Source organism: Schistocerca americana, chromosome 4, assembly GCF_021461395.2.
Source record: "Schistocerca americana isolate TAMUIC-IGC-003095 chromosome 4, iqSchAmer2.1, whole genome shotgun sequence".
NCBI classification, from domain to species: Eukaryota; Metazoa; Arthropoda; class Insecta; order Orthoptera; family Acrididae; genus Schistocerca; species Schistocerca americana.
Genome location: NC_060122.1, coordinates 304,214,231 through 304,237,872, shown reverse-complemented (window position 1 = coordinate 304,237,872; position 23,642 = coordinate 304,214,231). Strand labels below are relative to the sequence as shown.

General features: G+C 42.5%; 1 protein-coding gene across 1 annotated transcript in view; it reads left to right on the top strand.

The window, feature by feature from the left end:
* Window positions 1-4,279: 4,279 nt before the first annotated feature.
* Window positions 4,280-23,642, top strand: part of LOC124612784 (GTP-binding protein 2) — a 54,465-nt gene continuing 35,102 nt past the window's right edge. The window contains exons 1-4 of the mRNA XM_047141181.1: window positions 4,280-4,357; window positions 8,086-8,256; window positions 12,295-12,519; window positions 19,629-19,838. Of these exons, the coding sequence (XP_046997137.1) occupies window positions 8,092-8,256; window positions 12,295-12,519; window positions 19,629-19,838 (600 nt within the window). The 5' untranslated portion in view covers window positions 4,280-4,357; window positions 8,086-8,091. The remainder of the gene's footprint in view (window positions 4,358-8,085; window positions 8,257-12,294; window positions 12,520-19,628; window positions 19,839-23,642) is intronic.

Below are 23,642 nucleotides of genomic sequence, written 5' to 3'. Positions count from 1 at the left end.
CGCATTGGCGGCACTTTGAACAGTGGACGTTACATTTCAGATGTGCTACGACCCGTGGCTCTACCCTTCATTTGATCACTGCAAAGCCCTACATGTCAGCAGGATAATGCACGACCGCATGTTGCAGGTCCTGTTCGGGCATTTCTGGATACAGAAAATGTTCGACTGCTGCCCAGGCCAGCACATTCTCCAGATCTCTCACCAATTGAAAACGTCTGGTCAATGGTGGCCGAGCAACTGGCTTGTCACAATACACCAGTCACTACTCTTGATGAACTGTGGTATCGTATTGAAGCTGCAAGGGCAACTGTACCTGTACACGCCATCCAAGCTCTGTTTTGACTCAATGCCCAGGCGTATCAAGGCCATTATTGCGGCCAGAGGTGGTTGTTCTCGGTACTGATTTCTCAGGATCTATGCACCCAAATTGCATGAAAATGTAATGACATGTCAGTTCTAGTATAATATATTTGTCCAACGAATACCCGTTTATCATCTGCATTTCTTCTTGGTGTAGCAATTTTAATGCCCAGTAGTGTATGTAGATGTAGATGTAGATATTGATCTTCCTTCCTCTGACATGAGGTTAAGCATCAATGTGCACATGAGTGCAAGCATAATGGATTAGTTTAAAACATGTGTTTCGTGTCGGAATGACTCAACGGAGTGAACTAGGGCGAGTTGTGGTTGTAGGGGCTTGTAATTGTGACCAGTCCATCAGTCATAGGGGCCACACAGCTACATCTCAGGTCCACTACTACGGATGATATTATGAAGTGCACACCCAGCAGAGAAGTAGTATACACAGCCATCGTTCTCATAAACCTAAAAATAAATTTCACGATCTGGTAATTTCTATTGCAAGGCAATATTTGGATCTGGTATTCCCCACTCAAATATTCTCAACTGGGTCTCGCTGTGCCCCTCTGTCAACACACCTGGTATTTGGCTGATATGGACTGTGCTCTGAATGGGTGTGATCTCGTTGTGGCTCGCGTAATTGGAGACATGGACAGAACGATCTGTTTAGAAGCGACAGGATTCGGTTTTCGTTGTCGTGCTACTGTTCAGTAGACGCTGATAAACACGGACGTGTGACGTCGCTTACAGCAGTGCAAACAATGCCGTCCTTGGTCTGTGGGACATTGGAAGCGAATGAGTCACGGTACACAGTGTCACGCTAAAAGGTACGCGTGAAGCTGGCGGACGCTGGATGAGAGTACTGACGTATGTTACAGCGAGAGCGAAAGGCGAAGGAGATGGGACCGACCGAGCCAGCGCATTGATAAGGCAAGGGATACGTATCGGGGAGGACGTCGGTTCAAATCCCCGTCCCGTCATCCAGATTTAGGTTTACTGTGATCTCCCTAAACAGCAAGTTGGTTCCCTTGAAAAGGACTCTGTCGATTTCCTTCTCCATCTCTTTCCATGCAAGCTTGTGCTTTGTCTCTGATGATTCCATCGTCGAGGGGACGTTCAACCCTAGTCTTCCTTCATTTCGATGGAGGCGATGTGACGGTTGGAGGCATTTATTCTTGTTTGAGCCCTGACTATAAATTTTGTTTTACGCACAAATGAATTATACAGGTGCTTGGAAATGGGAAGAAGGGTACACGCTCTTTCCGCAAGAAGTCTCGTTGACTCATTTCTATGGATGGAGAAACTCGCAGTGTCCTATCAAACTATCTCTTGAAACGGAAAAGCATCAGGTCTGTTCACTGATGGCTCACTGAGCTAACAATACCGCGTTACTTACTGCAATCTTATTGCTAAAAGCTAAAGAAAGTGCGACCTAATATCGCTATTCGAACAGAAGAACTAACAACCCCTCTACAGTGTTCCAGTAAAATGTGGAGAATCAATCATCATATTATCAGCATCGTGATCAGCTCTTACTCTCCTAAAAGAATTTAGTGTCTCCAGTAAACTTACTAAAAGGTGGAGAATGAATCATCATATTATCAGCATCGTGATCAGCTCTTACTCTCCTAAAAGAATTTAGTGTCACCAGTAAACTTACTAAAAGGTGGAGAATCAATCATTATATTATCAGCATCGTGATCAGCTCTTACTCTCCTAAAAGAATTTAGTGTCTCCAGTAAACTTACTAAAAGGTGGAGAATCAATCATCATATTATCAGCATCGTGATCAGAGTAACAATATCATCATAGTATTCGAATCAAAATGTTGTCTTGCTATCGTAATTATTTGTTGACTGAATTTTTACTTTAACATTCGCTCAACTGACACAATCTCAACATGTTCCTATGACTTCTTCTAATCGTTAATGCTTCTTTTCATCTCTGGCAATGTTGTGTGCAAGGGGAAAAGATGGAATCCCGCAGTGATCGGGATTTGACGCCAAGCAGTAGGATTGGATACAGTTATGATACGGCATTTGCATGGTTTCTCAGAACCATTATTTTTAAGCTTGGCTGCTTCTGTAATGGTGTCGTAACTGATCCATTTCTTTCGGTTTAGTAAAGGACACCGTCCTTGAAGTTCCATGATTTTTGTCACTGTCGTGTTTAATGTTAATGAGAAAAGCTATTTCTTGCGGATTTCGTGCTTTGATATAAAGAAACCATATTGTAGCAGATAACAATGAGAAACACATAACCCGTCTCGAAGAAGTCGTTAGCTATGAAATACAAGTTATAAATTAAACAGAGCCTCCAAGCAATTAACGCTTCGCATGTTTAGAAACTCTTACACGCCGTTTCGCTGTTATGTGAAGGAAATATGGACAAAGAGTTGTCGATACAGAGCCTTCGCAACTAGTTGTGCCTCTAAAGTCCGGGAGCTTCAGGCAATTGGTGCAGGAAACAACAAATAAATAGCGAATATCTGTGAATAAATCACGCTGCTCCAGTCACACTGTAACATACTTCATGCGATCTGAGATATGTGAAACAAGCTATTAGCTATACAGTAGGTAGGCTATATCATATCATCTTCTGACTACTAATAATACTCTGGTTAGAGCGGTAACTATCCGATTAAAAATATTAAATTGACAAAGATGCAAAACGGAACACACAAATTGTGCTTCATCTTCACATGCAATATTTTTCTGATATTCAAAGCTATATTCAGATAACAGATTCCGTGATCACTCTGATTATGGAGCAGTGGCTTCCAGATCGTATGTTCGATTTTTTGGGTTAAAACACTCATGAGCAAATCTGAAGTGAAATATAATAAGAAATTAACACGGGAAGAGAGACGAGAAAAAAATAATGAAACTGTTTTATCAAGTAGTGGGAAAGTAACTCCGTATTCCGTTACGCAATCAATAAAATAACGTTACGTTCGTCATTAAAAGTGAATTCCGTGACATAATGATTGATTAATGATTCCATGAGTGACGCTTTTTCATTTTGATTGAAACAGCATTCTTTCTCATTGGTAACCCTTTTTCTAATGTCGTTTTATATCAGTCATTAGATGCAGATATCATCAGTTATTTTCATGAAATATAATTCTGTTACTTCTCCACTGTCGCATGATCTTCAGAGGCCGGTTACTCCAATTATATTCAACAATGTGTACCCAATAATACGTTGAACTGTTGCCCTTGAGATACAATTGTTTTGCGTGACGTACGCCAGATTTCGTGTAGTAGCGTAAAATTGTATACAGTTTCGTGTACAGAAAACTATTATCGTTAATGAAACCATGCATATTACAAATCTGAGCATCATGTTCTAAAATCTGCAGCTCAGTAAAACGATATCCAATTATGAAAACGACTATCATTGCAACTAGCAGCGTGCTTTATTCAATAGCTGCGTCTTTCGTTGTGCCATCCCGAAAGAAAGATTAGTTAGCTGTTTATTTGTCGGTGGACATTGAATGCAGGTTAATGAGATTACGAAGGAAGCCCTTCAAATCATGAACGTGTTTAATCTTTCCTTTTAATGTCGAATTAGAGCGACAGTAATTCGATTTCCTTTGCAAGTGCAATAATTCGCTGACTGATGTAATCTGAGTTATTCATGGGACAACTTACTCCCGCCTTACGGGATATATCTTTTGCCAACAGTGAATACTTATCACACTGGAACTAACTAAATGGAAAACAAGGAGAAACAGCTCAACAACGTCTTTTTGTCTAGTCTCTGTTCAATATTAATGTAAGGCACAGAGTTAAGGCTACACTTTTCGCATTGTAGATGCAGTTAATTCAGATATATATTACCTTGACGACGCAATTAAAACGGCATCCACGTTGGCAGCATTGCTCTTCCGTAGCAACCAGCAAAAATAAAACTGGAGGGGGAAGAGAGAGTGAAAATGGCAGCAGGAGAGAGGATATGTTGATATATCTCGGTTTTTGTGTAATTGTGTTGGACGGTAAGTAATTCTGCAACGTTTTTGCTAGCGAAATAGTTATACATTAACTACATTCTCATCGTGCTTTTGTGGCTTTCTGTTTTGGTTCTTGATTGTATTGTTGTCTTTGTTTGTAAACAAGCTGTGACAACTGTCAGTTTGTGCGCTTGCCAGTTGGTGATTAAGAATTTACGAAATGCCCCTTTACCACATTATTTTGATAAGCAGCAGTTCACCTTAAACTTTCAAGAATGTTATCGATGCATATCCTTATACTCAGAAACTTTAGTTTACGTCTTAATTACAAAAACGGGAGTAGCGATCACCAACATCCGTAAGTATACGGACGTTGCAAACCATCTCGTACATGATAATAAAATTGTAAAAACAGTTTCATCATAGTATTGTGCGTGTATGTTACCTCCTGACAAAGGTTTCGCTTGAACACAACATAACGCAGGAAATTCACTTGTTAGACATTATCCAGCCACAACTATTTTAATGTAAAACCCTCGACATATTTTAGTGCGAAATGCAGTTAATGAGTCGGATAACTAAAGAAAAATTGAAATAATGTTGCAACTGTCTCCCTACGTTTTTTAGCCTTCTTCTAACACACTCACTTTCTCTTATCCAGTCATTTTCCTGGGTTCGATCTAATTAGATAACAAACTAAATATGAATAACATTGCCATTTGTATAATAAGAAAACTATTTATTGTATTTTTGAGTATTTTCGGCATCCTCACCTCCCCCTATCACATCTTTTTTTGTCCTCGTCACTTGCAAGACTTTTATAGAGTACCAACATAGCTCTTAAAATACTGTTTAATAATTTTATATTTCATTGGTGCCAGCACAAACTAGAGAAAGGTACATAATATAGAAAAGTATCACATATAACAATTAATACAGAAGTCACATGAAGAAACCATAACTTCTGGAAGCTGATTTTGACCATCGGAAAGTGGATGCAAAATTTGAGAAACTACTACTGTTAAAAATTACCTTTAATGAAAAATGTTAATATTTTTGGCAGCTAATATCCTCAACTGTTTTCTAACCAGTAACTTCCATAGTTCAGATGACTGTGTAGATACAAGGGAGTGTGTCACTCAGAAGTAACTAATGTCGCATACACTGTACTGCAACAAATAGGACTCAGGCCCATTTATTTGGAATTAGAATTTATAATTGACATATGTTACACTCAATCCTTGCTTTCATAGCCCTGGCTGGGTATCTCTCTGTTTCTGACTTGGTACAGTTGGTTGGTTGGTTTGGGGGACCAAAGGGACCAGACTGCTACGGTCATCGGTCCTGACTTGGTACGGATTGGCTTTTTTTTTATTTATTTATTTATTTTTTGTTTTATGCTTGTTAGCATTTACTAGGGCAATAAGTGAACTAAATTGTATTTAACTTTTTTACTTATTTCACATTTCTTATGAAATCAAGTTGATGCTTGCATTTGAAATGTTGGCAATGATTTTGGTAGAAGTTACATATTGGGCCCTCTTTGCATTTTTCAATATGGCATGGACATAAATAATAGGCTTTGCAGCCAGTCAAATTTTTACCACACTCCAATTTTCCGCTTTCACATTCGTTGGCTTCACCTACTCATCGCCTTCTAATCTAGCCGAGTCCTCAGGCTGTGCTGTAGATGAGTCTGTCACCACAAACCAAAATTTCAGGTGAAGGGGGGAGGGGGGGTGGCGCTCAATGTTCAATACAATACATAACATTAGTCGAGATTTTCACAGCATTGTAGCTGACACTTTCACTGACATGATCTCAAGTTTATCTGGAGTAAATATTTTTGTGAATCCTTCTGTAGTCCAAATGATAATGACTAAGTGTACTGAAAATCACCATCTAATTAAAATACCTCATCTACTCCATTCTCTTATCATAAAGAGATACAAATTGTGTAATAATTGTAGTAGCACGAAAAGTTGTCTTTGATACTCAAAGATGATCTATTGGAAAGAAAATATTTTAAGATGCATATTAAGAATCTGCTTGGTCAAAGAACTGATAAAAAATGTGGTGTTATTGCAGATGTCATATAAATGCATCAAAATGTAGTATTGTTTTGGTTTCAGTTTTGTGAAGCCTCTGAATTCTATGAAATCACCCACAGAGGACCTCAAAATATCATAAAGTAGGCAGGCAGCAGTTAACATTACCTTTTTTAATTTTAACATGACTGTTGTGTATGTCTTTATCAACATGATAATTCCTATGATTCATGGAAGTATGGGAACAGTTTTTTGATGCCAGTAATCTTGGTAAAATAGAAAATTAAAATTAACAAAGAGGGATAGTTAAAACTGTTATTACTAAGAAAACATCCCCACTCTTCCACAAATACATTGCATCACACAGTCTTAAAGCACTACTTGCTTTTGCAGTTAGGATTATCACTGCTCACCACTCTTCTGATATTAAAGCAATTTTGTAAAATTTATTTTACTCTTTTTGGAAAACAATTGGCAAACTTCAGTAACTAGTTTGTGAGTATATTTTTTTAATAAATAAGAACTATATATTTAAAATAAGAGTTCAGTCTGCTAAACCCAAATGATAACAATAATTTAGTTACCATATCAGATTGATTGTAAGGTGACTTTTCAAGCGTGTTGACTTTTCAAGTGTGTTCGTTCAGACTAATTAGTGTCCTTGTTCACGTGAAGCTTTTATTTTAATTTGTTAGGGGCTTGTTCTTTTAGCCATAGTTCAAATTTTCATTGGTCAAGGCTAATTTTGTTTGGTAATCAAAGAGTGAAACTATATTTTCTCTGTGTAGCTGTGCTGATGTTCTATTTTTAAGCTGAAAATGCTCTGAACGTAAACAGGCACTGTGCCAGAAGGCCTGAGGCATCACAGGTTCTTGGCTTCAGCTGCTGCTTTGTTTTTCAACATGTAGCTTCAGGGACAGTAGTGTCACTATGACATTGCCACTTAAAGGACGTCAATATTTTGTAGGCTGTTATACATCAATTTCTACAGATTAATATTTGCTTGTTTTCTTCTTGTAATCTTCAAATAGTAAGTCTATAAAAAAAGTTAAGAAGGAACTTGTGTCAGTTCTGTGTGTGGTAGCCATACATATTAACTAATTTTTTTCTGCACTTTTAATTGTAGTGCTTCATTGTAATTCATTTCTAGAATAATTAAATGTAAATGTGTTAACATTGCATTACTGACTCTCTTGGGTGTGCTATATGTGATATATTTGTCAAAAGCAGGCATATAGCTATGTTTCTGTCAAAGGAGCCATTCACTATTTTTCATTTTGTTACAAATCGCAATGCACATATCAAATAGAATTATGTCAGATGTAAAGAAAGTTTCACTCTTCCACCCATTGAACAAGTAGGTCATTCAGTACAGTTGCATGTTACACAATGAAGCCTGCAGCTGGTAACTTTCACTCTGTGTGCTGGACTGCAATTATGGCATACCAGTCGCCAGATTTTTTTCTTCTCCTTTTCACTGTATTTTATAAAGATCAAAGACCGTGTTAAACGCAATGTGTTTTCAATAAAGGAATTTTTTGTAGTGAAGATTTGGAAAACTATGCTGAACAGCAGCATACCATATCAATAATTTTTTTTCCTCTCCCATATCCATCACTTGTTTATGACATCAAACATTTCTTAACTACTTTCATTGTGCAAAAACAACAGTTTTGATCAACTTTTCCCCTTGAGATTTCTAAAGCAGAAACTTTCTTTTTACAGGCACCAATGGACTTCCTCGGACTCTTCGACCCAGCGAACTCTGATGAGTTGGGAGATGGTGGTGAGACCTTCACAGACCAGCTCCCACCAGAGCCACAGGTGGGGAATGTGGAATATAAGCTGAAGTTAGTCAGCCCATCTAAGCAGCGCTTTGAACATCTTGTTACACAGGTAAGATGTAGCTGGTTATCACAAATATAAACTGCGGACACTTGGGAAAAGAAAATAAATTCAGTGTAGTCCATGAAAATATTCATACAGGTGAGACTTCTCTTTTCCATAATGTGGTTTTATCTTGAAAAGTGCTTGCAAAACAATTTGAAGTACACGATTTGCAACTATGACAGAAAATCAGTTACAACATTGCAAACTCAGCCCCTTAGTACACGAATGACCTTCAGACAGCTTTAGTATTAAAATCATGAAGTCCAATTAATTTTTCTCCTGTACCTAGCAGCGACAGTAATGTAGATTATTCTGTTAATGCAGCTCAGGCTGTATAAGAGCACTTAAATGTCCTCTTGCGCATACAAGCATGTTTGTATAGTGAGGCATATCGGTCAATCTGAGCATATCTTTTGAAAAAAAAATGGTTACTGCCTGCTTTGTCGTTGTGTGGTGCTGCACTGCGTGTGTTCATTTTCTGTGTTGCTTGTGCACAGGATGAGTGGTTTATGAGTGAATTTCCATTTTCCTTATATTTGAGCAAAGTTAATATCTATTTTAAAGCATTCAAATTTGATGTCTCTGTTATTCTTCTTAGAGCTATAAGTTTTCTTCAATTTCCTGCTGCATGGAATAAGAGAAAGCTCTTGTGTGAGACATTCCAGTATTCAAACTCGGAATCCTTTTACGTCAGTAGTGTGGGACAAAATGGGAATTTTGGTTGGATGGGGGTTGTGTCTGGATGGCTGAGGTAATCAAGGCGTACATTCTCAAGAAGCAGTAAATCTGGGTTTGAATCCCAGTCTGGCACAAATTTTCTCTTGTCGCCTTTGAAATTATTTCATTGCCTAATTGCAGCCAAATCAGAAATCATTTCATTTCACTAAATTCTTGCCAATATGTGATGCCCACACATTTATTGTTGTTTTCTTCATTTTCATTCCTTCTGTGCCCTCCTCCTTCTAGCACCATGAATGAATTTACTACACAATGCGTTATTAATTTTCCACACCCTCTCCTGTACTAGTTGAAGGAGGCTCTGCTTCTATAAGTAGACTTGGTCAGTGGGTCTGATTAGCTGGAGAATAACTTTTAGTTCCAAGTAGTAGACTGCCTCCAGTTATCTGTAGTACCACTGCTAGAGCTGACAAACAATTGGAGCCTGCCCATTGTCAAGAAATGAGGCAGCTATTTGGCAGGAGTATAACTAATTAGCACATGCTGATTAACTGGAAGTTGAATTGGAGGTTGTGATTAGTGTGCTCATTCTGATTATCTACAGAGGATGTGGAAGTGAATGTGGTGGTCATTTGATGAAAAAGAGCACACGGACATTGACACTGTGTGTACTCCTAGACTTAATATCCCATACAGAGAAGCAGGTACACGTATGTATAGATTTGCAGATTGTTCTTGCAAAAGTGATTTTTCTGAAAGTAGTACTACATTTGTCATCAAAAAATGCTGTGACTTAGTTGCTATTTAGGGAAGTGTCACACTGTACAAAACTCAAGGTCTAGGTTTCAGTACCCAGTCAGTGCAAGAATTTTTTGTCACTTTTTTTTTATTGGAAAGATGCTAAGTAGTACAGTGACTCGGAGGCTGTGTTAAACTGTTCCACTATAACTGGTTGGGCAAATTAGTGCTTAAGTTGAGGAGTCACGTGCATTCCTCTTCCAGCAAAACTGTTCTTAGTAAAACTCTTGTAGCGTTCAAATCCATCTGTGGGTTGTGGACAGATTTACCTTTTTTAATCAGAAAATAAGTATGTGTTAGGTATGACAGAACACAATCCAACACAATTACAAATTATATGTAGATTGTGTGGGCAGTCTTGTGCCACAGTTAGAGAAAGATCTTACCTCTACAATAATTTAAAAGAATGTCCTCTGGTGATGCAGATTTAGGTTTCCCATGATTTTTATAAATCTTCAAGGCATATTTTGGGCTGATTTCAGTGAAAAGCAAAATGCTGATTACTTTCCTTGGCCAACCCTCTTCTCGATCTGCTGAACTCATCAACAACATGATGCTAAACCCAAGTCTTCCTTTCTTTCATTCTCCTGCTTCTGAAAGCCTTATACAGGGTGATTCAAAAAGGATACAATTTTAGAATGATACAGAAATTTTTGATGACCTACAGTCGGTAGGTGTGTCATTTTATAGCAAACATCCTCAAAATTGATCCACGTATTGCATTAGTACCCCATTCCGCCACCATGAGTGCCAGCATAGTGGTCAGTTAAAATGACTACTTCCACTGGTGCAGAGCATGCTCGCTGTGTGTTTTGGTTTCATGAAACAAATTCTGCAACAACTGTTTTGCGTAAGTTTCACATTGAATATGCTAAAAAATCTCCAAGCAGGCCTACAATTTACTCTTGACACAAGAACTTTGTTGAGACGAGTTGTTCACTGTAGCATGGTAAATCACCAGGTCACCCGCATGTTGATTGTTATATTGAACAGGTTGGGGAGAGCTGGAAAACTTTTTAATTCCACAGGTTGATGAAGATGACCGAGACAGGGTTTACTACCAGCAAGACAGTCCACGACCTCATTTCCTCACGGAAGTTCAAGGGTTCCTTGATAAACTGCTTCATAGGTCAGTGGATTGGCCATGAAGGGCCAATTGCATGGCCACCTTGCTCCTCAGACTTGACACCAGTGGATTTCTTTCTCTTAGGTTTTGTTAAAAACCGTGTGTATTCTCCTACTAAACAATTTACCTGACCTGAAAAATTGAATCTATGCTGCTGTTACACAAGTTATGCCTGATTTGCTGCAATGAGTGTGGGAGAAAATTGATTACCACTGGGATGTATGCTGCATCACAAATGATAGTTGCATCGAACCAGAATGACGCATGACACTTTTATGGGAAACTTGAGGTTGTTTGCTACAAAATGACATGTCTACTGATTCTGTAAGTTATCTCAATAAATTTCTATACCATTCCAAAGTTGTAAAGTCATTTTTGACTCTCCCTGTATATATCTTTTTTTTGGTCTCTGTGAGTCCTGTCACCTAGTAAGTGGGAATTTTACTATGTATTTTGCAGCTGTTACACGGATTGACACTCAAAACTGTTAACAAGGAAACACCTTTTTCTAGTAGAAATATTTTAGATGGTGAATACATACATCCCATGGTGGGCAGCACAATGGTTAGAGCACTGCAATCATATCTGCCTGGAAGCAGGAAGGTCCTGTGTTTCTAATGAATTCAATGTCATTGAGTTGCTGAACTCTTTAACCTCCCTCCCTTCCCTTCAGAACCTTATCACTGTGTGTGAACATTCTTATATTGCCTTGAAATAACTGTTTAGGAGAGGTCACAGTCACAATTCAAAAACATTTGTCATTGTGCAGGTTCATCTGTTAGAAGTTGTACATGAAATAAATGAAAACTAGTACTTGACAACCGTGTTGTATTCCATCATTGTTGTGGACTTTTCATTTGCATTTTAACCTTTTGTTTTTTTCTTTTGTTGGTTTATTCACATTTATAAACTGTTTTTCTCTGTGGTTTTCCCTGTAGCTTCCAATAAAATAATATTATGTTCGCAGTTGGAAAGTTACCCAAGGGCTGTCACTTCGTCATTTACATTCTGAGTAAAGACAGATTTTTCAAATTTATTAAAGTAATTAATTGTGTGGTGCTGCTGATCCTTAGTGATACAGTCTTGCTTCATGTAGATTTCAGAATTTTTCATACAGTAAGTGACTTGGTTGTACCTGTGGAAGATGGAATAGTACAGTGGAGTAAATAAATTTGATTAGAGTTCTTCAGATATGTCCACAATAAATAATTTCTCTCCCTTGCAGTCTTTAATGTGCTATGTTTAGAATTAGATCAGGGGATGAAGTCATTCACTTTACATCAGTGTAACAAATTAAGTAAGATTGATCAGTTGCCATTGACATGGAACTTAATGAAAATCTCATATTTGAAATAATAATAATAATAATAATAATTGTTTCTAGTACTTTTTATTTATATTATGTTTCTCGAATAATTAATTATCTTCTTTTTTCCTCAAAGATGAAATGGCGACTGCGTGAGGGCCAGGGTGAAGCCATTTATGAAATTGGTGTAGAAGATAATGGAGTTTTGGCAGGATTGTCAGATTATGAAATGTCTGCAAGCCTGCAGACACTTCAGCAGATGGCTTTCAAGTTAGGTGCCACAACCACAATACTGAGAGAGAGACTGATTGATAATGAGAATGGAAATGGCAGAAAAGTAGCAGAGGTCCTTGTCAGAAAGGTAAGAATGATAGTAATAATACTGAGTGTTTCGAAAAGAATGAACTGATTATATTTATTGATGGTAATATGCTACAAAACAGGAAAAATTTTCAAAATACCCAAACACCTAAAGTTTTTTGCGATGTTGTTACAAGTACTCATTATGTCCACTAACAGTTGAAAGGGAAATATCTAGGCAATAACTAAATTTGTCATACACATTATGTAAGATCTCTTCACCAACAAAAGTTACTGTCACTGATTTTTTGGGCTTACAGGTTAAAGATTTGGGATGTGGGTACTATGCTTTCTGTCTATAATTATGCAGTGCGTCATTTAGAAATTGCCATACGTAGTTGTGCCAGTGATTACATGTGTAGGAAAAGGGGGGGGGGGGGGGGGATCCTGTTGGAGTTTGAAAATGCCATAGTCCTCATTCATGGAGTTGTGGCAAAAACCATAACTGCAGCTCATTCCAGTCATTGTGTTGCCCTCAAAAACACCCACACTCCTTACACACACACACACACACACACACACACACACACACACACACACACACACACACACACACCCTGCGGGTCCGGGGTAAGAATAGGCCCGAGGTATTTCTGCCTGTCGTAAGAGGCGACTAAAAGGAGTTTCAACCGTTTCGGCCTTCCATGTGATGGTCCCCCTTGGGGTTTGACCTCCATTTTTCAAAATTCTACAGAAGTATGAGCCTTTTGGGGAAGGACGCCTTACGTGGTGTCTCACTGGTCCTCAGTGCACTACGATCTTGGTACTCAGCATTGTAACGGCGTTGTAACCACACCCACTATTCCTCAAATTGGGCCTAAACACCTGATAGGTAGCACAAGTTACGCCCATAGTGCGTCCCCATCTGCACCTACGATCATGATGGACTTTCCATGGCACCCGAAATCCAGCACGGTAGCCAGCCCATTGTGGTGGGGTCGACATGTACCCTCTAGGTTGTAGCCCCCTGACAACACAGGGATCGTACTGCCGATACCTGATCTGCACCCTCCCCACGTCGGCCAAGGAGTAGATGCCGGTCTCCTTGGGGCATCAGGACTCCCGGCAACGGTCATCCTGCCAGGTGGCCCTTGCTGAGGCTGGGTGGCGCCCGTGGGGAGAGCCCCTGGTCGGAGTGGGTGGTATCGGGGCGGACGTTTCGCAGATGAAACGTCAACATGTATCGGGTCGCTCTGCGGCCGAGTCTTTTAAAAAGAAAGGTACTGTCCCTGGTTCTGGTTCTCCTGCCCTTTCCCCCTTGGCCACTCCCTGGGAGGAAGGACAGGCCCGCCGGCTTGGGGCGAAGTACTTCCCCCACTATTTAGTCTGTTCTCGGACTGATGGGGGGACGTTCACCACCTCCAAGCCCATGTTCTTTGTCCAGCACATCGAGGACATCTTCGGGGAAATCGAGGCTCTCAGTAAAATGCGTTCGGGGTCCGTTATTATAAAGGCCACCTCCGCCACTCAGTCGGCGGTGCTCCAGGCGTGCGACCGACTAGGGTACATCCCAGTGTCCATTGTCCCGCATCTGGCACTGAATAGGACGCAGGGGGTTATTTTTCATCGGGACCTCCTGCTGCAATCTGATGAGGAGCTCAGGGCCAACCTGGAGCGCCGAGGCAGGCATTTTGTCCGGCGAGTCCAGCGCGGCCCCAAAGACCGTCGCATCGACACCGGGGCCTTTATCCTCGCCTTCGAGGGGGACGTTCTCCCGGAGAAGGTAAAGGTGATGTGCTACCGGTGCGACGTGCGACCTTACGTCCCGCCTCCTATGCGCTGCTTTCGGTGTTTGCGCTTTGGACACATGTCGTCACGGTGTGAGGCTGAGCCCCTTTGTGGTGATTGTGGACGTCCTCTTCGTGAGGAACATACATGCACCCCACCACCTCGGTGCGTCAATTGTCCTGGCATCCCCTTGCCTAGATCTTTAGACTGCCCCGCGTATCAGACGGAGAAGAAGATTCAAGAATTAAAAACTTTGGATCGCCTCTCTTATTCTGAGGCCAGGAAGAAGTATGACCACCTCCATCCCGTGACGTTGACAACTTCGTTTGCCTCAGTCGTGTCCACTCCTTCCACAGTATCCTCACCCCTATCCCGTTCCCCCTCCACCTCCTCACCCCATCTGGGGTCTATGCCTCCGCCTCCCAAATCCCTCCCTTCCAAATCCTCCTCCCTCGCGTCCCGTGCCCCCTCTGCCCCAGGGGCCACCCTTCCTCCTCCTCCCCCTCTGCCGCCTGTGAAGCGATCCTCTTCTCAGGCGTCCATCGGGGAACGTTCTGGACCCCGGCTTCCGAGATCCGGCGTTCCAAAACGGACCCCGCGCGTGAGGACCTTCTTCGGGTCCAGCCCACCATCCCCGTGCCTCATCGGACTTCCCAGAAGGCCTCCAAGAAGTAGTCTTTATCCCCCTCTCCACCCCGGCGCGTTTCATCTGACGCTCCATCCGTGAGTCGCTGCTCCCGGCCGTCCTCAGTTTCGCCGGGACGCTCTGCTGCCAGGCGCTCAGCTGGCCTCTCGTCAGCGAATGATGCTGCCCCTCCTACGCATCCCGGGAAAGTGGCCGCAGCTGGCGACGACTCGATGGAACAGGATCTGCCTCCTGGCGGTTGTAGCGCTGTTCCCTTGAAACCTGGCCCTCCGCGGCCGTCGAGGTGACCAGCTCTTCACCCGTTTCATTCCCCCTTTTTTCTGACTAGCGATGGCTTTGTTACATTGGAACATAAGAGGTATTCGATCTAATCGGGAGGAATTACAACTGCTCGTCCGCCTGCACTGTCCACTCGTCCTTGGTCTCCAGGAAACCAAGTTGCGCCCAACTGACCGTATTGCTTTTCCCCACTATACCTCGGAGCGGTCTGACCTCACCCCTGTGGACGGTATTCCAGCTCATGGTGGGGTCATGTTGCTCGTTCGGGATGATGTCTATTACCATCCCATCCCATTGACCACCCCACTCCAAGCAATAGCTGTCCGTATTACTCTTTCTGCTTTTACTTTTTCAGTTTGTACCGTCTACACTCCATCGTCATCCGCAGTTAGTCGGGCTGACATGATGCACCTGATTGTTCAGCTTCCTCCGCCATTTTTATTGTTTGGCGACTTCAATGCCCATAATCCCCTTTGGGGCTCTCCTGCATCCTGTCAGAGAGGCTCCCTCTTGGCGGATGTCTTCAACCATCTCAATCTTGTCTGCCTCAATACTGGCGCACTGACTTTCCTCTCGGACTCTACTCATACCTACTCCCACTTGGACCTCTCGATCTGTTCTACCACTCTTGCCCGTCGGTTCGAATGGTATGTCCTTTCTGATACCTATTTGAGCGACCACTTCCCCTGTGTTGTTCGTCTCCTGCACCACACCCCATCCCCACGTCCTTCGAGCTGGAACATACCAAAAGCTGACTGGTGACTTTACTCCTCCCTGGCGACCTTTCCGGACCACGATTTTCTCAGTTGTGACAGTCAGGTCGAATACCTCACGGCTGTTATCATCCATGCTGCCGAACGTTCCATTCCTCGTACTACCTCTTCTTCACGTCTTGTTTCCATCCCCTGGTGGAATGAGGCTTGTAGAGACGCTATCCGTGCTCGACGACGTGCTTTACGCACCTTTCGCCGCCATCCTACGTTGGCGAATTGTATTGGATACAAACGACTCCGAGTGCAATGCTGTAGAGTCATCAAAGATAGCAAAAAAGCTTGTTGGGCCTCTTTCACCAGCTCCTTTAACAGTTTTACTCCCTTTTCTGTCGTCTGGGGTGGCCTGCGCCGGCTGTCGGGCATTAAGGCCCACTCCTCGGTACCTGGCCTGACTTCAGGTAATGAGGTCCTTGTTGATCCTGTGGATGTCTCCTACGCCTTCGGCCGCTTTTTCGCGGAGGTTTCAAGCTCCGCCCATTACCACCCTGCCTTCCTTCCCAGGAAAGAGGCAGAAGAGGCTCGGTGACCTTCCTTCCACTCGCTGAATCTGGAAAATTATAATGCCCCCTTTACTATGCGGGAACTCGAACGTGCACTTGCACTGTCCCAGTCCTCTGCTCCGGGGCCAGATGCCATTCACGTTCTGATGCTGGCCAACCTTTCTCCGGCAGGCAAATACTTCCTTCTTCGTACCTACAATCGCATCTGGACCGAAGGTCAAGTCCCCATGCGTTGGCGTGACGCCGTCGTTGTTCCTATACCCAAACCCGGGAAGGATAGACACCTTCCTTGTAGTTACCGCCCCATTTCTCTTACAAGCTGTGTCTGTAAGGTGATGGAGCGCATGGTTAACGCTCAGTTAGTTTGGATTCTTGAATCTCGACGGCTACTTACCAATGTTCAATGCGGCTTTTGTCGCCGCCGCTCCGCTGTTTACCACCTTGTGACCTTGTCGACATTCATCATGAACAACTTTTTGCGAAAGCGCCAAACGGTAGCAGTGTTCTTCGATTTGGAGAAGGCTTATGATACCTGTTGGAGAGGAGGTATCCTCCGCACTATGCACAGGTGGGGTCTACGCGGTCGCCTGCCCCTTTTTATTGATTCCTTTTTAACAGATCGAAAGTTTAGGGTACGTGTGGGTTCCGTATTGTCCGACGTCTTCCTCCAGGAGAACGGAGTGCCTCAGGGCTCCGTCTTGAGCGTAGCCCTTTTTGCCATAGCGATCAATCCAATTATGGATTGCATTCCACCTAATGTCTCAGGCTCTCTTTTTGTTGATGACTTCGCGATCTACGGCAGTGCCCAGAGAACATGCCTCCTGGAGCGCTGCCTTCAGCGTTGTCTAAACAGCCTGTACTCATGGAGTGTGGCAAATGGCTTCCGGTTCTCTGAAGAGAAGACGGTTTGCATCAACTTTTGGCGATGTAAAGCGTTCCTTCCGCCATCCTTACATCTCGGTCCCGTTGTTCTCCCATTCGTGGAAACAACTAAGTTTCTAGGGCTCACACTGGACAGGAAACTTTGTTGGTCTCCGCACGTCTCTGATTTGGCTGCCCGTTGTACACATTCCTTAATGTCCTCAGAGTTCTTAGTGGTTCATCTTGGGGAGCGGATCGCACTGTCCTGCTTCGCCTGTATCGGACCATCGTCCGATCAAAGCTGGATTATGGGAGCCTCGTCTGCTCGGCCATCCTTCTTACGCCGTCTCAACTCCATCCACCATTGGAGGTTACGTCGTGCGACCGGAGCATTCTATACTAGTCCCGTCGAGAGTCTTTATGCTGAAGCTGCCGAATTACCATTGACCTACCGGCGCGACGTACTGCTTTGTCGGTATGCCTGCCGGCTGTTGTCAATGCCCGACCACCCCTCTTATCAGTCCTTCTTCGCTGATTCTCTCGACCGTCAGTATGGGTTGTATGTGTCTGCCCTGCTGCCCCCTGGAGTCCGCTTCCGTCGCCTGCTTCGACAATTGGATTTTGCCCTCCCTACCACCTTCAGAGAGGGTGAGAGCTCGACACCACCGTGGCTCCAGGCTCCGGTTCATATTTATCTCAACCTCAGCTCGCTCCCGAAGGAGGGTACTCCGGCTGCAGTTTATTGCTCACGGTTTGTCGAACTTCGCGCGCGACTTGCCGGTCACACCTTTATTTACACTGATGGCTCCAAAACTGACGATGGTGTCGGCTGTGCCTTTGTCGTCGGGACCGGCACCTTTAAATACCGGCTCCTCGACCAGTGTTCCAGCTTTACGGCCGAGCTTTTTGCTCTCCATCAGGCCGTTCAGTATGCCCGCCGCCACCGCCATTCATCATATGTACTTTGCTCTGATTCACTCAGTGCTCTTCAGAGCCTTGGAGCTCCATATCCGGTCCATCCCTTGGTGCAACAGATCCAGCAGTCCCTCCATTCTTCTGCTGCTGATGGCTCTCCTGTCAGCTTTCTGTGGGTTCCCGGCCATGTAGGAGTGCCTGGGAATGAGGCTGCTGATGCTGCAGCCAAGGCTGCATTCCTCCTGCCTCGGCCAGCCTCCCATTGTGTCCCGTCATCTGACATTAGTGGGGTCGTTTGTAAGAGGCTTGTGTCTTTGTGGTGGGATACTTGGTCATCAATTCAAGGAAACAAGCTCCGGGCAGTAAAACCGTTCCCAACTGCTTGGACAACCTCCTCCCGACCATCTCGGCGAGAAGAGGTCCTTCTGATCAGGTTGCGGATTGGGCATTGCCGGTTGAGCCACCGCTACCTGCTCTCCGGTGACCCAGCCCCGCAGTGCCCTTGTGGTCATGCATTAACAGTGCGCCATGTTTTATTGTCGTGTCCCCGTTTTAGTCAATATCGTGTTGTCCTGTCTCTGCCATCTACTTTACAGGATATTTTAGCTGATGACGCTCGAGCAGCTGCTCGTGTTCTTTGTTTCATTACTTTGACTGGCTTGTCCAAAGACATCTAACTCCTTCAGTTATTTTATCTGCATCTTTGTAAGAACTTTCTGGGGTCCCCCCCCCCCCCCCCCCCCTTGAGTTTTACTAGATTCTATGTGCTCTAACAATTGTGACTGGGCACTAATGACCTCAGTAGTTGAGCGCCCTTAAACCCCACATCACTGAAAATTAACCACAGAATCTATACTCTAAGAGTGTTTTGGTGGCACCAGCATGTTTGCTTTTATCATTAACACAAGGCACTTGTATATGAAAAGCCTTCAGTTGAGTAGTTCTCATCATGTTTCAGACTGAGGTTAAAACACAATTACTGATGGATCAACATCGAGTTGGGTTTCTCTAAGACTCTGTGCCATACCCATTCTGTCAACACAAATTTCTTTTGTGGTAAGGTCTTATGAGACCAAACTGCTGAGGTCATTGGTACTATTTTCTTTCCTGGAATATGTACTGTGTTGTAATTTAGAATATTATATAAATAGATCATAGGGCAATAATAATAACATTGCAAAATATAAGAAAAGCATGATTTTTGTAAGTATTTTGCATTTAGTCCCTGTTCTGTAGTGTATGGCTCTCAGTATAAATTGTTAAAATTAGATCATTATTTTTAATCACCGGCCTGTTGTAGTTCCATCTTTTCATGTTGATTGTGTTAGTTTTGACTAAACATTGTGCAGCAGGATTGTCAATCTTGTATCGCATTGTATGATTGACAAACAGTTGTATTTTACTTGAGGTACCTGATGACCAACACAACATTGAGGTACGTGTAGCTGTAATGGGAAGTGCAGATGCTGGAAAGTCAACGTTGCTTGGAGTACTCACCCAAGGACAGTTGGACAATGGCAGAGGTTGTGCTCGGCTCAACATGTTCCGTCATCTCCACGAAGTACAGTCAGGAAGGACATCATCTATATCACATGAAATTCTTGGATTTGATTCGCAGGTAAGGAAATATAGACAGTTATTTTGCTTACACACAATTTACTGTTTACTTATTTTTGACAAATACGTTATCGCATTTTGTCATATGTTCTCACATTGTGTCGTATTTACCTTTCTGTAAGATCTGAAAAGGTACTTACAGATAGAAGCAATATCCTGCTTTAAACATTCATGAGACATGAATTGAAGTATGTAACACTGGGAAAATAATCTCTGAACCTTGATTAAATACATCATTGCCTGTCAAAGACTTACTCAATGAAATCTTGCACAGCTTATGATCCGTACAGAATGTGCTTGTTTAAACTTTTTCCGTTTTGGTGAATTACAATGCAGACATTGCATGGATTGTTGTTTAGGCTCCAAATAGATGCAATAAACACTTTTCCAATTTTGGTCACACTGCAAGAAAAAAATTCTTTTTCCTTCTAGTATAGTGGTGTAGCTAAATCACACATAATTGGGTCTTTTTGCAGTGGTATTTGACTTTTGTAGAGGGGGTTGATAAGCAGTTGTGATTGTAATTTGTGTTGAATCTTATTTTTATTATTTGTCAGACTTTTCATGTCGCTGGGTAAATAATCAAAGATCTTTATGGCTTAATGTCTGCTAAACAGAATGTTTACACTACACTTGTCTGACTATTCTGGACTATTGCTGTGCAGTGTGGGATTCGCATAAGTTGGGGATTGACAGAGGACATCAATAAAGTCCAAAGAAGATCAGCTCATTTCGTATTATTACGAAATAGGGGAGAGAGTGCCACAGATATGATACACAAGTTGGTGTGGCAGTCTTTAAAACAAAGATGTTTTTCATTGTGGCAAGATCGTCTCATGAAATTTCAATCAACAGCTTTCTCCTCAGAGTGCGAAAATATGTTGTTGGCACCTACCTGCATAGGGAGAAATGATCATAATAAAATAAGAGAAATCAGAGCTTGCACCAAAAGCTTTAAGTGTTTGTTTTTCCCGCTTGCTGTTCGCAAGTGGAACGGTAGAGAAATAGCTTGAAGGTGCTTTGGTGAACCAGGCAATTAATTGTGAATTGCCGAGTAATCATGTAGATGTAGAATCCTTTTCCTGTTTGTATACCATACTTAGACTGACTGTTATAGTGTAAGTCATTATGCCTCTAGTATTGTCTTTACATATATTACTGTTGTTTTTGAGCTGTGAGAGAATGTTGATAGCAAATTTACAATGGAAGAAAGTGTGCAGTGTGGATGTGGTCAGTATTGATTTTGTTTGATTAATGCAGGGAGACAAAAACAACAGTGCTCTTAGCCCACTGCAGGCCACACTGAAATAGTTTATTGTGCGGTTTTGCTCTGTGATTCTAGTAAGGCCAAGTAGTACCCTTAAGAAGTAGTAGGAGACCTTTACTTGTTCCTTGGCAGACACAATTTATTCAGGTTCTACTGACCCGATTATTCTTTGTCTTTTGCTCTCCAGAACTTCACATTGGAAGATTAGATGTGGTGTGCTTAACCTTCTCGCCACTTAGTCTACACTTAGGGGCTTCCTCATCTATAACCACCATGTGTAGGTGTTTATGTGAGTTCCCATGGCCAGTCATAAGTCCTACCAAAAATTTCATCTGTCTCCTGTGCAAGTCCAGGATTATAGAATTTCTCGTTGAACATGGTTTCATAATTGTTAGCTTTTGATGTTTTTGTTTTTGGATCATATTCTGTGTGCTGCCTCGTGATCCACTGATTTAGTTTTTATTTTGCCATTTCCTGAATGATGGTCAGGACGGGTTCGGATCCAATAATGGAATCACTGCACTTGCCCTGGCTAGCATGGCAACTAGTTCACTGTCACTACTTTCTGTAGTCCTGACCAGAGACCCACAACAGGTTTACCGTGCTGCTTTCCCCTAGCCTCACAAGGGCTTCATGGCATTGTGCAACAATCTTTGATCTTGTAGCACGAGCTGATAGAGATTTAAGAGCTGCTTGGCTGCCTGAGTAAATGTAAATGCTATGATCCTTGTAGCACCCACACAAATTCTCCTCTTCACACACCCTGATTGTGTTTGTTTCCACCTGGCATTCTGTGACCAGCTTCACTTAAGAGACTGCTGTCTCTAGTGTAGGCTATACCCCATATACTCTGGCCCCAACACCTTCATGTGTTTTCAACCTGTCAGTACATCAGACTCTCTCCTGAACAGTGTCACGCTTCATTCGTCCACTGCACTGAAAGATTTATTGAAGCAGACAGAAGTTATTGTATGATCAGCTGACATTTCTCCACCGTTCCTATATTTACCACACTGTATTGGTATGCTGCTAATTCTGCCTGTTATAGCCAGTCTCTGAACTTTGCCAAACTTCTTAGCAGCCACTTTCTGTTCCACTTTATTCTACCATTCTCTAGCCTCATAAATTATTATATTATAAGGCATATGTCCAATACATACTCCTGGAGTTTAGACCCTAGTTTTTACCACCTAGTTCTCATAAGAGCACTTTTTGCCTTGGAACACATATTTGTATATGAGGTGCCCCTGATAGTTTCACATCCAGGATTACTGCTAGATACTTCATTATTTCCTCTACCGGTAGAGTTTCATCAAGGAGCTAGAGATTATAGTATGTGTGTTGTATTTGCTTCCTCGTAAATGGTACTACAACAGTTTCCTTTGGACTGACCCTTAAATCCTGTTTTCTTCACCAGTTTTCCACAATGACTAGTGTAAAATGTGCCAGTTTTCTAACAGTACTAGCAAATTCGCCAAGCATTACTGTGACTAAATCATCTGTGTATCTTTGGCAAAAGTAGCCACTAGTATTTAACTCTTCAATGAGTTCATTCTCTACTAGGTTCTACTGTAGTGAGTATGAGACCCCTCCTTTAGACACTCCCAGGTGGTGTTGATCATCATGTTTTCATTCATCATGGTGGCTTTGACCTTTCTTCTACTTAGCATAGTCTTAATTGACCTGCATATGATGGTCTCAGTGCCATGCCATTCTCAAACTCTAACCACTTATTTGAAAGCCATATTGCTAAAAGCTCTCTTGATGTCCAGGAAAACTTGGTGACGTGCTGTAGTGTTGAGGTGTGTGTTGGTTTACATGTAGAGGAACATCAGTTAACATTTTCTCCTTAGTATGCACATTAATCAGTGTGTCTGATATCTATAAAAGACAGGAGGCTCAGTCTCATATCAATGGCCTTGGTATGACCAGTTCTCTGCAGCTTCAGAATGAAAACAACCCTCACTGTCCTCCAAGCAGTAGGAATGATCCCTGCTGCTAGGCTGACCCTTGCTTGTTATGGTAGGGCTTGAAGAAGACCATGTGGGTCTGGAGACGTAAACAGGTGAGTGTTCACACTGACCACTGGATTTTGTTTTTAAGTCAACACATTCTTTGGCAGATTCACAGTTTTCCTTTTGATTACCTGTAAACCAGTGTCTCTTAGGGATTGATTCCTGGTCTGTGTTATCTGCCAGAGTGCAGTGAGAGAAGTGAGTCTCAAGTACCATATCCAGCACCTCACTCGCTGTCCTTGTATACCCATCATCCACCTCCCTTAAAAGTTCCTCCTGGATTATTTGGTATTCTAGTGGAGATTTTAGGACGTCTAGCACAAGTAGCTGTACCTTCCACTATGAATGCACTTCCTGGTGATGAGATTTTAATGGCAGTGGTCACTACATCTGCCATTACCTCAAAGTCTACAAGTTCCCTTATTGAAGTTCTGACTTCAGATAAGCATGAGTTTACGTCTTTCCCATATGAGTCTCAGCTCGCTTTCCTAGGATTCCTACAGGCCATGGTCTGTTTTACTCC